This window comes from Daphnia magna, linkage group LG2, assembly GCF_020631705.1.
Source record: "Daphnia magna isolate NIES linkage group LG2, ASM2063170v1.1, whole genome shotgun sequence".
Classification (NCBI taxonomy): Eukaryota; Metazoa; Arthropoda; class Branchiopoda; order Diplostraca; family Daphniidae; genus Daphnia; species Daphnia magna.
Window position 1 is genome coordinate 3,591,676 of NC_059183.1, and position 14,588 is coordinate 3,606,263.

The window sequence follows — 14,588 nt, forward strand, 5'->3', positions numbered from 1 at the left end:
TTAGTGAGAAAATGCTTAAGCTACATGCAAAGGATTAAATCATCAGAAATTATTGTTAGAATAAACACTGTTCTTTGCTCTGGCAATTTATGAGATAGTTGAAATTGGGAACGAAGTTAGTGCGGTTAACGCGTCACCCATTTTTCACCACTGACTCGGTGTTCCAATCAGGCTACAGCATAGTCAAGGGAAGTCATTTTAAAACAACGCAGCAAGATAGTCACCAGGCTAACAATTATATACAATGAATGACAAAAAAGCAAACATTTTAGCAGTGAATCAGTGGGTATTAGATCATAGGTCATGATAACCCATTATAAAAGTGAGGATCACACAGAAGCCTTGTGCACGAAAACTTTCTGTCAAAATCACAGTTTAATGTTTAATAATGACGTTTATTTCCCTTAATTTTACAGACGAAATATTCGGCCAATGTCTACCAATACAAACCGAAACATTTCAACTGTCTCCAGCATTGCACCGGTAAGTAAAGGCAACTGCAATTCAGATCAATGATAGCTATAGGTATGAAAACCAAAACTATTCCCGTTATTGATGGAAAAAAGTATATTATATTTGAATTTCGGCTTCCGAAATCGGGAATGTAATTCATAAAACGCGCATTTATCTTACTCGAGTTTGCTCGCAAGTTTTTTCGTAGCTCATTCAGGAAAGTAAGAGTTTTATTTACTGAAGGCGATGACAATCAGCCGTTTTCTGATGAAATTTGACTTAGATTTAGGTCATTTCGTAACCATGATACTATGCAAGTATGTCATTGAAATTCTACGATGGTCTTTGAAACAAGATTAGCCCCGTGATTTTTTGCATAGCTATTTTCGCTTTACATCAATATGTTGATTTTCTCAAAGACATTTATTGTTATTGGGCTTGCTGTAGCAAGGGCTACGCTACGGTTTTTAAAACCCGTAGAACTCATAGAACGCCACCAAGAAAAAAGTCGATTTTGGGCGATCGGGGTAAAGCATTTTCCAAGTTGGGTAGGTTGGAGTGATTTTTCTCAGAAAACCGGGTCTTCCCACCACCACCTTGAAAAATGGCAGCTTGATTGGCGCCAGGCTTTTAACAAAGGGCTTACTAATGAGAAGTAGTTTCCTTCCAATCTGGTCTCAGCTGGCGAACGCAGCAGGGTTCAGTATTTAGCGTGAGTAGGGCTCGGCCCCGATAACCTGAAAACCGCACCGACCTACCCGAAAAAAGATCAATCGGCTACTACCCGGGTAGGGACTTTTCAGGCGGTTTGGTTTGGCTCAAAGTACCCGGTGAAACCGATAGACCCGCCACTATGTTGAAAAATGGCGGAGAAGGTGCGCCATGTTAAAAAATTAATAAAAAATACAATGTGTTACACGAAATTCGAACCTTAATCTCATTTCTGGGTAAGAACCTTGGTAACAAGTCGGGAAATTGGGATATGTATCCTGGTTTTTGAACCGGTTTGCTTTTTCCCCTTGCACCGGTTTAGACCAGAAAGCCGACCCAAATGCCCATGGGCAGAAAAAAAGACACCCAGAAGCCCAAAACGCCCTAACCGATCAGCCAAAAGGCTACCCCGATTCACGCGTGGCCGAGCCTTAAGCATGACACACTACTCCTTCCATACTGAATTTCCGACTTTTTCCCCGCGCAAAACTATAGGGCGAATCACTGCATTGTCGTTAATGCGTATTTCAACAATAATTTATCATCACTTTAAAAATATTTGGATCCTATTTCGATTTTGAAAATATTATGTGCATAATGCCTCTTCTGTTTCTTAAATTTTGTCAATATTTTGGGTTTGTTACTTAAGTAAGCAGTATGTGTTTTGATTGGTATTTTTGCAATTTCCAACTGTCACACCAGTAGCCTAACTTCCGCTATTTTGTACATGCCCCGATAGCCTACTTCGAGTTTAATTATAAATAATTACGTCAAACATTTCAAAAATTGATCGTGACAATAGAAAACATTCCATATCGGAAAAGTGCCGCTAAAAATTTTTGAGGATAGGGCTAAATAACACTCTGTATTATCTATACACAACAACAGCGATTTCCGAAACTCGTGTTACCATAGGCTTCGTAACTTTCAGGGTTAGGTCCGCACAGCAATGACATCATAAAATTCATTAAATCAAAATTCGACTCATGGTTGTGGATAGATTTTATTGCTATTCGACCGATTCGAACAAACGAACCTTCATTTTAAAATGTTTGATAGCTACGCTACATTTTTTTGTTATTCACAATGCAAGATATCAAACATTTTCCGTTGCACCACCTAATACGATGTCTTAATAAGCCACTCGGTTAAGAATTTAAATTTTAGGTCTTGTAAAATTTCATTTAGTTATTTCATTTAGTTTATTTTACGTTAGAGCAGAAACATACGGTGAAATACGAAATTTGTTCCGATTTCGCTGATCGGCTATAGACGCACTTCCAATAAGGGAGTATGTTAGCTTAGATGTTGTCTATAGATTTGTACCTGTAACCTAAAGCAGTTTTTTTTTTTACCCTGGTTGTATTAAACTTCTCCATGACACCTCAACCAAACGGCTTTTGCCTGACGTAGTCTCAGAGTATTGATCTATGCCACAGGGCATTTCTAAGAGTCTTCTAAATTTTGTGTACGCCTCAGTTGCCTAACCTCCTCCCAAAAATGCCCATCAGGCGTAACTGGGGCCTTGGTTCACGCAAGGAATATGTTTAAAGCATATCCGATGAACAAACTTACAAGCACGACTGTATCACCTCGGTGCAGCTTTACATTCAATACATTTTTGTCTTGCAATTTAAAAGAAAGAGTGATGAGCAGTAAGATAAACATTAACCGTTCTAAGTCTGTTGTACAAAGTCCTGTATATTCAGATACTATAGCCACTTTACTTTGCTGAAAGATATCTCATTTGCTGGATTGTCAACACGATATCGGTTGTTGTATTTGGGTATTACAATGACTGAAGGAGACGTACACTCGCGTCCTATTCTCCATGAAAGTAATTAACAGGCCAACCGAAAGAATTAGCTTGGGTTTTGGGGGGCGGGTCCAATGGTAGCTTTCAGTTGGACTCGCGCAAGCTATGAGACCACAGGTTCTGCTGGGTAACATATGGAAACAAAGCCATTGCAAACTGACAACAGCAAAAAATAAAAAAATAAAAAAATAAAAAAATAAAAATTATAATATGTAATCAAAATAATATGTGTTATACGCAGCACTTAAAAGTACAAAACGACTGCCGGGCAACACACCAGCAGAAATTTTATAGTTAATAAAACAAACAAACAAAAAAACAATGGATTCAAAACGTTTCAAACGAAACCAAAAATATTTCCCATAAAAATAAATAAACTATTGTTGTGTTGTAATGCTAAAAATTCTTAGGCACAAGTTCTCGAATTTTATTTATTGACTACTATGTAACACATCAGTTCGGTTTCATCGTTATTAACAAATAGCCTAGCTCGTTTGGATGATTTAAAGGCGACAAGTCCCGTTTGGGTTTAGGTCAGTTTGGAATCCCAAGATGAAATCGTTGAATGTTTAAGCTTGAAAGGGTTTGTAGGCCTGGCTTTTTCGAGTTATCAGCGCTAGCAACAAAGAGGTAGCTAAAAAATGTCGTAAATTACAAGTTTCGTATACAGGTATATCTGTGAAAACATCTATCAACCAAAGGAAATGATTTCCTTTTTTTTTTTAATTCAAATAACAATGAACAAATTTCTTATTTTCAGGAGCATGATTGGGGAAAATGAACTAGCAGCCTTGGAGGTGGCTCTAACACAGCTAAAGCGGAAAGGTTACCAGTGGACAGATAGTGTGTCGCAGTGCGTCCTACAGCGTCTCGTCCGTTCTTTCGTGAACAAGTAAGTGGCTTTCGTCGTTTATCTGTATTCTGTTCTGTATATCTGTGTTCAATCAGTTTTGTGGTGCAGATAATAAAGTTTTACATATTATTATATGAGCAGAAGCTATGCTGGGAGATAGAGGGAAGATGTATACAGCTTTAGATTCTCTTTTTTTCAATTATAGACGAGAGTGATATTTGTTTGCACCTTATTTTTGTTTCCTTTCTCATTTTTTTTTACTTTTAAAGCACTTCCAATTTTTTTTTACTAAGTTTCTGTGTTCGTGTAAGCGTAATTTATGCTTTCAAAAAAATTACAAACATGTCATTCTAGTGGGGTAAGTTACCCTTTAGGTGGGATACTACGTCCCGTGTATTTTAAGTCCAAATTAAACCAAAAAAACGCAAAAAAATGTTTCACATAAAAATATTTGCATTTTTCCACGGCAAACATAAGGAGTTATTTCTAGTTTCCAAATTAAAAGACATGGTAAACCACTAAATGTAGGCTATAACAACAAAACTAATAAATATAAAACTATTCATACATCATCGATTGGAACAATTTGCACACGTATTATGTCTCCAGCGGAAGTAACGCACCAGTTACGTGACCTACTTAAGGCCATCTATCTCCACTAGTGGCTATCTTGCCTCACCAGGGGCAAGGGTGTTGTCCAATATCGACATTATGTCGTTTAAAATTATCTTAATGATAAAATAAATATTAATAAGCGATAGGAAAATCATTTCCGTAAACTCATCATTTTTTAAATATTTTTCCTTTCATTAAATAAATTCGGTAAGTAACAAAATGTGTGAAACCAAATTCAAGAAAATCTTACATCGGGATGTGCAAAAAATGAGTTAATTTTTTATTTTCGAACCATTGATTGTACATTGACGTATGCCAAATCTATAATGTTTCCCCAAAGAAATTCAAAAATGAGTTACTTGGGCGTAGGCTACTGATTAATCGTGTTAAGATCTACACAGTAAAAACAGAGGTCTAGCTAAGTGAAAATTGCCTAATGGAAGTCTTCAACTCTATATAGTTTGTGCCCACGAGCCAGTTTACCGATAAACCTACGTATAAACGACTAATTTGAATAAAGCGTATAACCTCCCAATTAAAATCTTAAAAAGGCTTAAGTGTAGAGTGTATCTTCAAGCTACGCTGGGTCTCCCCCCGTCAATCGGTGATGAAATTGGTGCATTATTTTGTAAAATAGATATTTTGTAAATATTTTGAAGGATGATACTTGACACTTCATGTTTTCTTCCGTGGTACGCGATCACGCTATGCTTACATTTTTTTGTAATAGCGGATGGAATAGACGGAGTGAACTAATAAATGTGCAAGGGCACGTGAGTCGATAAGTTGCTGCTATGGGTGGGTCAATGGTTCCGTCTCAAGGATTGGTATGTTCATCGCCAGGGCAGGTTTGGTCGACATCAGGCTCCGACAGCGTTTTGATCGACAAGGCTGAGTTTAGCTACCGAGCTAAGCGACAATCGGCGACTAAAAATTTGCTAGCGTTTGATAGGTCTTCCTTTGCCTGACTCTAGATTGGCTCTTAGTTGCTTAGAAACGTATAAGGGTAGGTCTACTAATAGCCTGCATATATGTACAGTAGCTAAATATTTATGTGTTTGTTTTTTTTTCTTGGGGTATTTTTTAAGTCAGTAAGTATTTTATTTTTAGTTCTTTGTTTTATTTATTTTTATTTTGTTTGTTTGGTTTAAAAAAAAACAAACAAGTTTCAGTCATAGATGTGAATACCGGTGAATACTTTTTATTTTGCGCCGAACTTCCCGACACTATAGTTTGCGAAACGTTTGCATACTTTATACGTATAGTACGGAAAGTTTGCTTCATTTTAACGTCTTTTTGGGCAAGGTGGGGTAAAGATTTTTGGGAAAGTGAGGAATACCTGGAATTTTGCACTTTGCAATTGCCAGTTTTCAGCAAGTGCGTCCACATCAAAGCAAAAGATATAGCTAGCTTTGCTTGAACTTACTTATGATTCTCAAGTTTCTTTAAAATTACGTTGCTGAATGGTTCGTCGTCATAAGTATCAAACAAAATACGATGTGTCTAGCAGTTATAAACGATGCGAGATGAGGCGTGTACAGCCTAATGCACTGCGAACTACAGTTGACATTAATCGAGACCATATAACTGATTTGATTCCGTTTATTTCTTAGGAACTCCGGCACTCCCGACATTTGTTCGAAGTTGCCCGACAACGGAAGAAACAAGGAAACTAGTATGACCTATAAGGAAGACAAAGAACGCCGTCTGCGTGCAGGAAAATATCGTACTAATCAATATCCCCTCCAAACACCCAGCATTTACTTGAACCGAGATGAATTATTTGGCGTTATAAACGCCATGGAAGACGACCGCTATCGAACAAGCGATATCGACAGCGCTATGCCAGACGATACGATGATGGAAGAATTGCCCGGTTCATGGCAGACGAAAGTCCCCACGGCTAGAACTTCAACCATAAAAGACAGTGACCAATCACTTGCCCAGTCGGAAAACGATCCTTTTCCACTAGACAGCGGTAGAGACTACCAAATCCTGAGCTTGCAGCAAGTCCTGTCGTCGGCAGCGGACTCTAGAACTTACCGTGAACGACCCGAATCGGCCATGCCCTTGGATAGCGAAGAAGATTTTTTCAGCCTACCGTCTACAGAAAATGCTCATGCCAGTCCAAAATTTGCGAGGCAAGAACGGTTGGACGTTAAAAAACCCGGTCCGTGGTTTAACGTAAACAACTACGCTTTTGAGAGTGAAGAGGATGATGGCAACCTAGCAACAAACATCTGGATAAGTTCAAACGAATCTCCTGACGTCGAAGAAGAAGAATTCAGAGATGCAACGGTCAATCGTGATTTCCGAAAAAACAACTACAAAATAAGTCGGCGCATGAGTGAAACCGATAAGTCCATTCCTGTGCAACGACTGATAGAAATACTGAGCAGCGAAACAAATGAAGACCATTCCGTTTCGATGGATGAAACGGAACCACAACGCTTTAAAGGAACTAACACTTTCAAGGTATTCCTCCAGTGCGTGCATATTTCTAATGCTATACACACTGTAGGTGTGTAATTTATTTATCTGTCTATTTAATCTCTCACCGAGAACTCTGAAAAAAAACAAAAAAAAACTGTCGGAGGAAACGACACAAAGTATGTAGGAAGATTAGATTACAAGGTCTGACAGAATTAGCCATGGGTAACAGAGGTAGACATGATAGGTATGACGCATTATGTAGGGGAGAGTGGGGGCAATTGATACACTTTTTGGTTTTTTGTATTTCTTGAAAAAAAAACTGAAAAATTTAATATAAAAATTATATAGAATTGTAGCCTATTATCTCAGCTACTAAACGATATTTTTTTATTAGAAAAGATTAATTATAATAGTAGTAAATTGTAAAAACTGAGGTCGCTTGAGTGTTTCATTGCCATGGTAGCAGGGCAATTGAAACGGTGTGTCGACGCAATTGCAACGTGGGTTTTCCCATAAGGAAGCTTCTTCATACCCACATAAAATGAAAATCACGATATCTCGCAGCCACAACTGCTAGTGTGATCATTTACCATTAGGTAATGCGATTTACAGATTTTTAAAATATGCTTAAGTAGATCGTAATTTAGTTTAAAATATTTAAATAATTAAATTTAAAAAACCATTAGAACATGCTTTTTTAATAAATCCCAAACAGCGAATACAAGTATTATAGTTGTGTAAACATGTGATTTACATTTGTTTAAATGAATTACGTCAAATACTTGCAAAAAATGCAACCACTGCAGACGGAATATAAACAAGTTTTTAATTGCCCTGCAATAGGTCATCGTTACATTTAATTATTTAAATTATTTAAGATGCAGGGAAAATTAAATGACATTAAATTGTAGAAAATGAATTGCAAATCATCTGAACAATTTTTTACTAAAGCGTAGCGTTTTAGGGTTAAACAAAAAATTGAAACGCAAATTTAACAGACGGAGAACAAAAACAGTTTTTTCGAGATATCTTAAAAGTTTTGAATACAAAACTCGTAATTTTTCTAAACTTGTAAACCCCTCATTCTATTAACCCTAATTTTTCAGAAAATTCCTCTTATCGGCGGGAAAATTTTGTTTCATTCCCTTGTCTCAATTCCCCTTCTCTACAGTGTACGTAATATTGTAACTACCGACATCTAGATCAGTTGTTGGAAGATCATTGATTATCACCATTTTGGGGGAGGGTGGTTCTCGATTTTCTTCCGATATAGTAAAGCATATAGGTTGATCCGCCAGTTATCTTTTATGAACGCTGTAGGAAAGCTCACCAAGTCGCAAGCAGCAGTAAATTTACCGATTTTTGAATCGAACATTTATACGTAAATTGCCAATAGCGGTCACGGTCGACGGTCCGCCCTTTTCTTTTGCACTCGAGCGTCATATCAGACGTATTGTATAGCCTATCCTATATACACACCAATGCTGTGAAAGTGGTTGGCAACGTCCTTTTCAAATATCGATCTTTCCGCCACCTCTAAGGCAGCAAATTTCTGTTGAAAAAAACAAACAAACGTTCAGGGAGGAGTTTTCGGAACAACACAATTCTTGAGGATTTAAAGACGTTCTTTTCATTATTATGATTGCCGCAGTGAAATTAGCGCCTCCTCATAACCATATCACAAAAAAACTATGCGTATGGAGAAGTCGGCTAGTTCAAAATAAATCACTCAATAAATTTAACATTTTTTTACAATGCGTTGTATTGAAAAACACAGTCTTGATTATTTAGGAAGAGAATTTGGTGGAAGAAACTCTCGACGTTTTACGATTTATAATTGCTTTAGAGGATGAATGTTGCTTATATAAATTTTCTTCGTTTCTTGGGTGTCTGAGCTCACAGCCTCAAGTGGTGCGAATAAGCTGAAATAGTTTATTATAGACAACTAATTTCTTCAAGTAAAAAGAAAAATTAGTCAGTAGGCCTATTTCAGGTTAAAATTCGAATTTGAAAATTGGGTTTATTTGTCTATAAAGAACCATTTTGCTTGGGTATTAACGGGGTGGGCGGGCTAAGTGTATAAATGCAATCCAACGCAACTTTTGATCTAAACTGGAAAATATTACAATAAAAATAAAAATTTTCTCCTGAAATTGATTTCTTACAGACGAATCGAGCAACTGGAAAAATGGAAGCTAAATCAACGAAAGCAGAAAACGAATCGAACAAGGAAATTGATTCAATACCACTGAATTCGCGAGATCGGGAAATTTTGGATGCAAACTATGTTTTTATAACCATCAAAGGACAGTAAGTTTTCAAAGACACTTTGTAAAAAAACTTTCTTAATAAATTTTTCTTCCACTAAATTGAAAGTATCCTCCTAATAGTTGACGTGAAATAATATGAATTAAAAAAATAATAAGAGGGGGGGGGTTCATAATGTATAATTGAGGGGTTGACAAAACCAAAATATTCCTCATAATTATCGTGACTGACGTATTGAAAAAAAAAAACAAAAAAATTTTATTTTTAGATTCAAGAGTTGGAGACAAGGTGCCGGATTGGTGAATGTTCTATCTGATCTTTTAAAAGTACCACATTCTACTCTAACTAACGTTAGGTACGTAAAAGTCTTTCTTGGAATTTATCACAATGCGGTTTTTATTAACTGAAATGAACTGTATCACATTTATATGTTTCATACGCTACAGTGTGCAGACGAATAAGATAACATTCCAAGTACCGGAAAACGGAAATAATCTGAATTCCTGGTTGGTGGCTTCGAAAGCAGGTAAATATCTGATCTTGTAACGTGTAACTTGGATTTCATCTTTTATCTGGCTTTTTTTTCTCTATTGTCAAAAGAGCTCAATATTGAAATTGGTTGTCTAATAATAAGCAAAGTAGAGATCAAAATTTAACGTAAAGGTTCCACCCAGTCGTAGGTGTAAGTTTCTTTCACTTTTTCTTTTGCAGTATCCTTTCAACCGAAATTTTCGACTAGAGACACCTATTTAGTCAAAAGGGATTTGTGTAAAAGAAATGATTTGAAAGATTTTGTAGTAGGGGGTTAATGACAGTTGTACAGTAGGTCTACGTAAACAATGGTGGGACGTGAACAGCGCTTCTTCACGCCATGTTTAGCCCTCTTGCAGGTATAGCTTCCGAAAGGGGACATGGGGACAAGAACCACAAAAAGTAGCACTGGATGAACAAAGTTCATTGTAGATTGTTTTTGAAGAAGGATCGACCACAATAGTATACGTAAATTTGTTTCGTTTAAAGCTTTCGTTCAGCAAAAGTTAGGCGTAGTAGTATGTTGGCTGTTCCTGAATGTTCATTTTCCATGTCTTGTCGACTATCGTACCAAACTGGCTTAGCTATAAAGGGAGGAGAGAGATTTTTCAAAGGCATGCTGACAGAAGAGCTAGGGCATAGTGTATAGTAGATGACAAATGAACAGTGAAAAACATGGAGTGAGAGATAGTTACACCCACGACTGTTACACCACCAGTTGATATGTCCTTTTAACTTGAGAGTGCTATAAAACAACAGAATTTTAAGTTCTCGTAAAGTCAGTGTTTGAGACAGCATTTTAGTTTACTTCGTAATTTCGTTTACAAAGCCTATTACACAAGGTTTCTATCCTAGACATTTCTTTCACAAAAATTACGAACTAAAGTGCAGTCAATGGTTGGTAGAAAACCACATGTAAAGAAAACTTCTTTGCAGTGGTATACAGGTGATTCATTTCGAATTGGAGAAGACTCGGATCGTTCACAGAGACAGACCTGGTTTTCTGGCAGTCTTTTGGAGTAAAAATATTGAATGATATTATCTAGCGTTCTAATATTCCGACAGACATCTAAATCAGAAATCATTTCAGACTCCCTTCCAAACTTTGGTTCTGCTAAAATTGTTTATCTGATGAATAATGCCGGAAAAATGTTTTGTTTTTTAAATGTCCCCCTCATCTCTATTTGTGTTTCCTATTTCTACAAAGTTCTGTTTCTGACTTTATCTGTCCCTAGATCAAATGCGTAACAAGATACAGGAGATAACTGGGTTTGAAGTGGACACGACTGGCGTCGGAGATCAAGTATGTACAGTATTTTTACTTATATATATGTCCGTCTAATCGAAGAATTGTTATCACTTTTGGTTTCCAAAACCTACTGATATTCGCACCCGTGCAATTCGATTCAAAAGGCGTAACGTTTAAGGTTTGAAGTTTGAGTTTTCAAGAGAAGACCATTTCAGAAAAAATGCAAAACTCGAGATGAGGCTTCTTTGGTTCGTAGTTTATAGGAGAAAGAAAAAAAACATTAACTCGCATGAACCATTCAGATTTTCCTCAGCATGCAAAATCTTTGTGAACTCTTTTTTAGCGAAACCGTGCTCTTAAGTTTAGGCTGAAACTGAAGAAAAAAGGCAGGCACGAACCCATGTTGGCATGATCAGCGACAGCTTTTAATGTTAGCTCTCGAACTTAAAGTTTGCTACCTGACGGGACAAGTGTATAGGCAATCGGTAGCTTTTTTAAAATTTTTAGTAGTATATATAGCATACAAAAATAATTGGACACGGTATACGGAAAGGGTTGGCAACTTCGGCCTAAAATGTGCCACGTATCAAATTTTGACGTAAGGCCGAAATTTTTGTCTCAAGATTCATCATTTTGATTTAACGTATATAAATTTTGTTTTTTTTTAAATAAAGAATGAATCTCGAAAAATTTCTAATTGATATCTGCGTTTAAGGCTTTAAGCAAAGTTGCACATTATTTTACCCCAGCACCTGAAATTATATTCTTGTTATTCAATTGTTAATCACCTTCATTTGAAACAAAGTAATTTATCCTTTTAAAATCATATCCACTCAACTAGCCTGTTATATTCTTTAACAATACTTGGAAGTAGCAATGGATTTGTGTCACTCTGTCGTACGATGGTGTTTGTAAACCACAGGAAGATGCAGAAAGGGAGTCGTAGCAGTGGGATACTGGTAACAAGCGGTAACAAGTATTGGTGGTAACTAACAACCGCTAACAACATCGTAAATTAGTTTTAAAAATAATCATTAATCGTGTTGGTTTCCTGGGGATAAACCCAGTTACCCTACTAATTCAGGCATCCGACCATAAAATCAAAAACAAAATCATTGACGAGCGCGATAGCACTATGAAGCCGAATCACAGTTCTTAACAGGTTTTGGATTTCAAAAGTTCGATTAAAAAATTTGCTGGGAAAACCCAAACCACTTCCTTCGAGCAGACCGGAGCAGACCATTTTTGGGTGTGCGATTAACTCTGTCATAGACACGTGACATTAACAAACAAGAATGTACCGTCGATGAGCAATCCTCCAATTTACTATGGAGGATTGGCAACTGTTGCAAAACTTGAATGGCCATTTTTAGATGTCTTATATAGACTACTACTTACTCTGAATCATCTCGTACGACCAGGTGGACATTTTTTAGTCTCGTACACCCCTTCTTCAAATTGCTAACCTCTCTCCAAATTATTAGGATGTAATACCGTCCAACCCATGGAAAACGAATGGAAGTTAACACCAAATACCTGAACAATGTCTATAACTTGTTATCACAGCTTTGGCTTAACATCTGGTTTAAGATTCGAGTTGATATTTAGCCTATCATTAGGTCTAGTCACGTCTATGACATTTTAATCAGTTTTCAACCCTCCAATACAAACCTAATTTGATGCATATTATCCGCGTTTCTTCTTTCGCGTATTCCACTAGTCGCAGTACAAGCCTTTTCCCAACCTCTTGAACAAGATGCTTGTTGACCATCTATCAGACTGACGTACAGAAAACGCGGTTTTTCATTAAAAAAATTCAGTAACTTAAGGGTCTGATGGAGTCCAACTAATTTGTCTGACTAGACTATTGTTAACGAATTCCCTTTTGTCTTACGGACGTGGATGTATTCAAGTGAATGAGATGAATAAAGAGGCTCGGCAAGAACAAATGAGACGGATGGGATCAAACAACTTTGTTGTAAACAACAAGTTGCTTAACATTTTCATGGAATTCGAATTTTTATGTCGCTAATTAAACCTTCGTTGTAAAATGTTGCAAATGTTCACTATAATGAACAACCGCCCAAAACGTATAACAGAAGTAGGTACTTGCTTGAACATCCATTGAACATTTTTCTCTAAGCAAATCATCGTGTAATGTATGTATAGAATTGGACGGGTTGCAACGCGACAAAGAACCTCAGAACTCAGAACTATAGACTATAATTTACGACGTAGAACGGGAATGATTTAAAATCATTTTTAAGGGTGACTTCGGTTAAACTTGACAGTATACAAGTCGTTTAGTCTATCCATTTATGGACAGTGCAATTTTAGCAAGTTTTTCACACCCCTGGTATGAAGATAGCGTCAAAAGGGTGACCGTGTAACGTCAAATGCATAAGTAGAACGAAAGCTGATGGAAGAACAGCAAGCAGAAATACGAATGATTCAAGCAACTGAACGACAAAAGTTATTGATTTTTGAGAAAATCGAATGATTCTTATGATCATTTGACTTTCCAAAGAGTTTGCTAGCAGTTGGTCATGATTCTTTAAGCATTCCTATCCCTCGATCACGTTACTAACTGGGGAAACAAAATGAAACATTGAAACGTTTTTCTTCTTGACAACGTATTCTAACTGGATACGTAATGGGACTAGCTCTTTCAATATTTCTACCTACGAGGAAATTCTAATTATTTTTTGAAATTAGGAAAAGGTTAGGTTTGAAATTGGCTACCAGATAGATTGCGGAGTTTGAGGCATTTACGGAAAGCATGCCCTTAACCATAAATTTATGCGTATTTGTGTAACAACGTAGAGTTGTTTTGTTGGTTATAACATATACTTTGTGAAGTTTCTTGCCACCACATATTCTTAAAAAATTATACGAGCTTCCATCCTTAAAAATTCATTTGCAATACGGCTATAGATTTGTCGAGATTATAACCTGAAACTAGTAGATAATTTAATTTAAGTTTGTTTGTTTGTTTGTTTGTTTTTGTTTGGTTTAGTTTTTTTGTTTCAAAAATGTTACTTTTTAATCTGGTGCTACTTGCGAATAGTCACCGTTGAATTGTGAAAAAAAAAATTGGCCAAAGAAAAAAAAAATTACTTGCAAGAGAAAAGCTACAGGTGTTTTAATAATTAAAACACTTCTTTTCCCCCAAAGTCGCTGAACAAACATGCTTCCCCATTCAAATATTCTTCGTCTAACTCACCCCAAAAGAGGTTATTTGTTGGTAAATCATACAAATTGAAACAATATAAAATTATAAATAGACGATATTCTGAAGGAAATTAAGAAAAATAGAAGCACATTGTACGCGATTTAACTCTGGCTCTCTGGATAGACTTGGCTTGGTATTCGGGAGACTGATTTGACTTACGAGCTGAGCAAGCGATACAAGGGTTTTTTAAGATGTTATAATCCGGAGGAGGTTATAGATTTTCTATTTATAATTTTTTATAATGAGACGTTGAAACTTCATGAGCTGGAGAGAGAGTAGGTAGAGACTAGTAGCCTATATGGCACAATACCGGTGTAGGCAAGAGAAGATGTGCCTCTCGTTAGAGGGGTCGGCAGACTGAATGAGAGAAGTTTGAAGTGAAGGCGCAGCAAAAGTTAGCTAAAGGGGCAAACGAGAGACGAAAGCG

The 14,588-nt window shown here is 36.7% G+C and overlaps 1 protein-coding gene and 1 long non-coding RNA gene across 2 annotated transcripts in view; both read left to right on the forward strand.

Annotated features, from left to right (window-relative positions):
• The window catches only part of LOC116917436 (receptor-type tyrosine-protein phosphatase N2), a 28,065-nt gene that overhangs the window by 4,071 nt on the left and 9,406 nt on the right, over nucleotides 1-14,588 (forward strand). The window contains exons 3-9 of the mRNA XM_045170197.1: nucleotides 417-483; nucleotides 3,741-3,872; nucleotides 6,062-6,923; nucleotides 9,049-9,191; nucleotides 9,418-9,504; nucleotides 9,596-9,675; nucleotides 10,916-10,983. Coding sequence (XP_045026132.1) covers nucleotides 417-483; nucleotides 3,741-3,872; nucleotides 6,062-6,923; nucleotides 9,049-9,191; nucleotides 9,418-9,504; nucleotides 9,596-9,675; nucleotides 10,916-10,983 — 1,439 coding nt within the window. The remainder of the gene's footprint in view (nucleotides 1-416; nucleotides 484-3,740; nucleotides 3,873-6,061; nucleotides 6,924-9,048; nucleotides 9,192-9,417; nucleotides 9,505-9,595; nucleotides 9,676-10,915; nucleotides 10,984-14,588) is intronic.
• LOC116917437 lies at nucleotides 10,990-12,615 on the forward strand. Its single transcript, XR_004391141.2, has 2 exons — nucleotides 10,990-12,350; nucleotides 12,414-12,615. It is a non-coding gene; the product is annotated as an uncharacterized LOC116917437 (long non-coding RNA).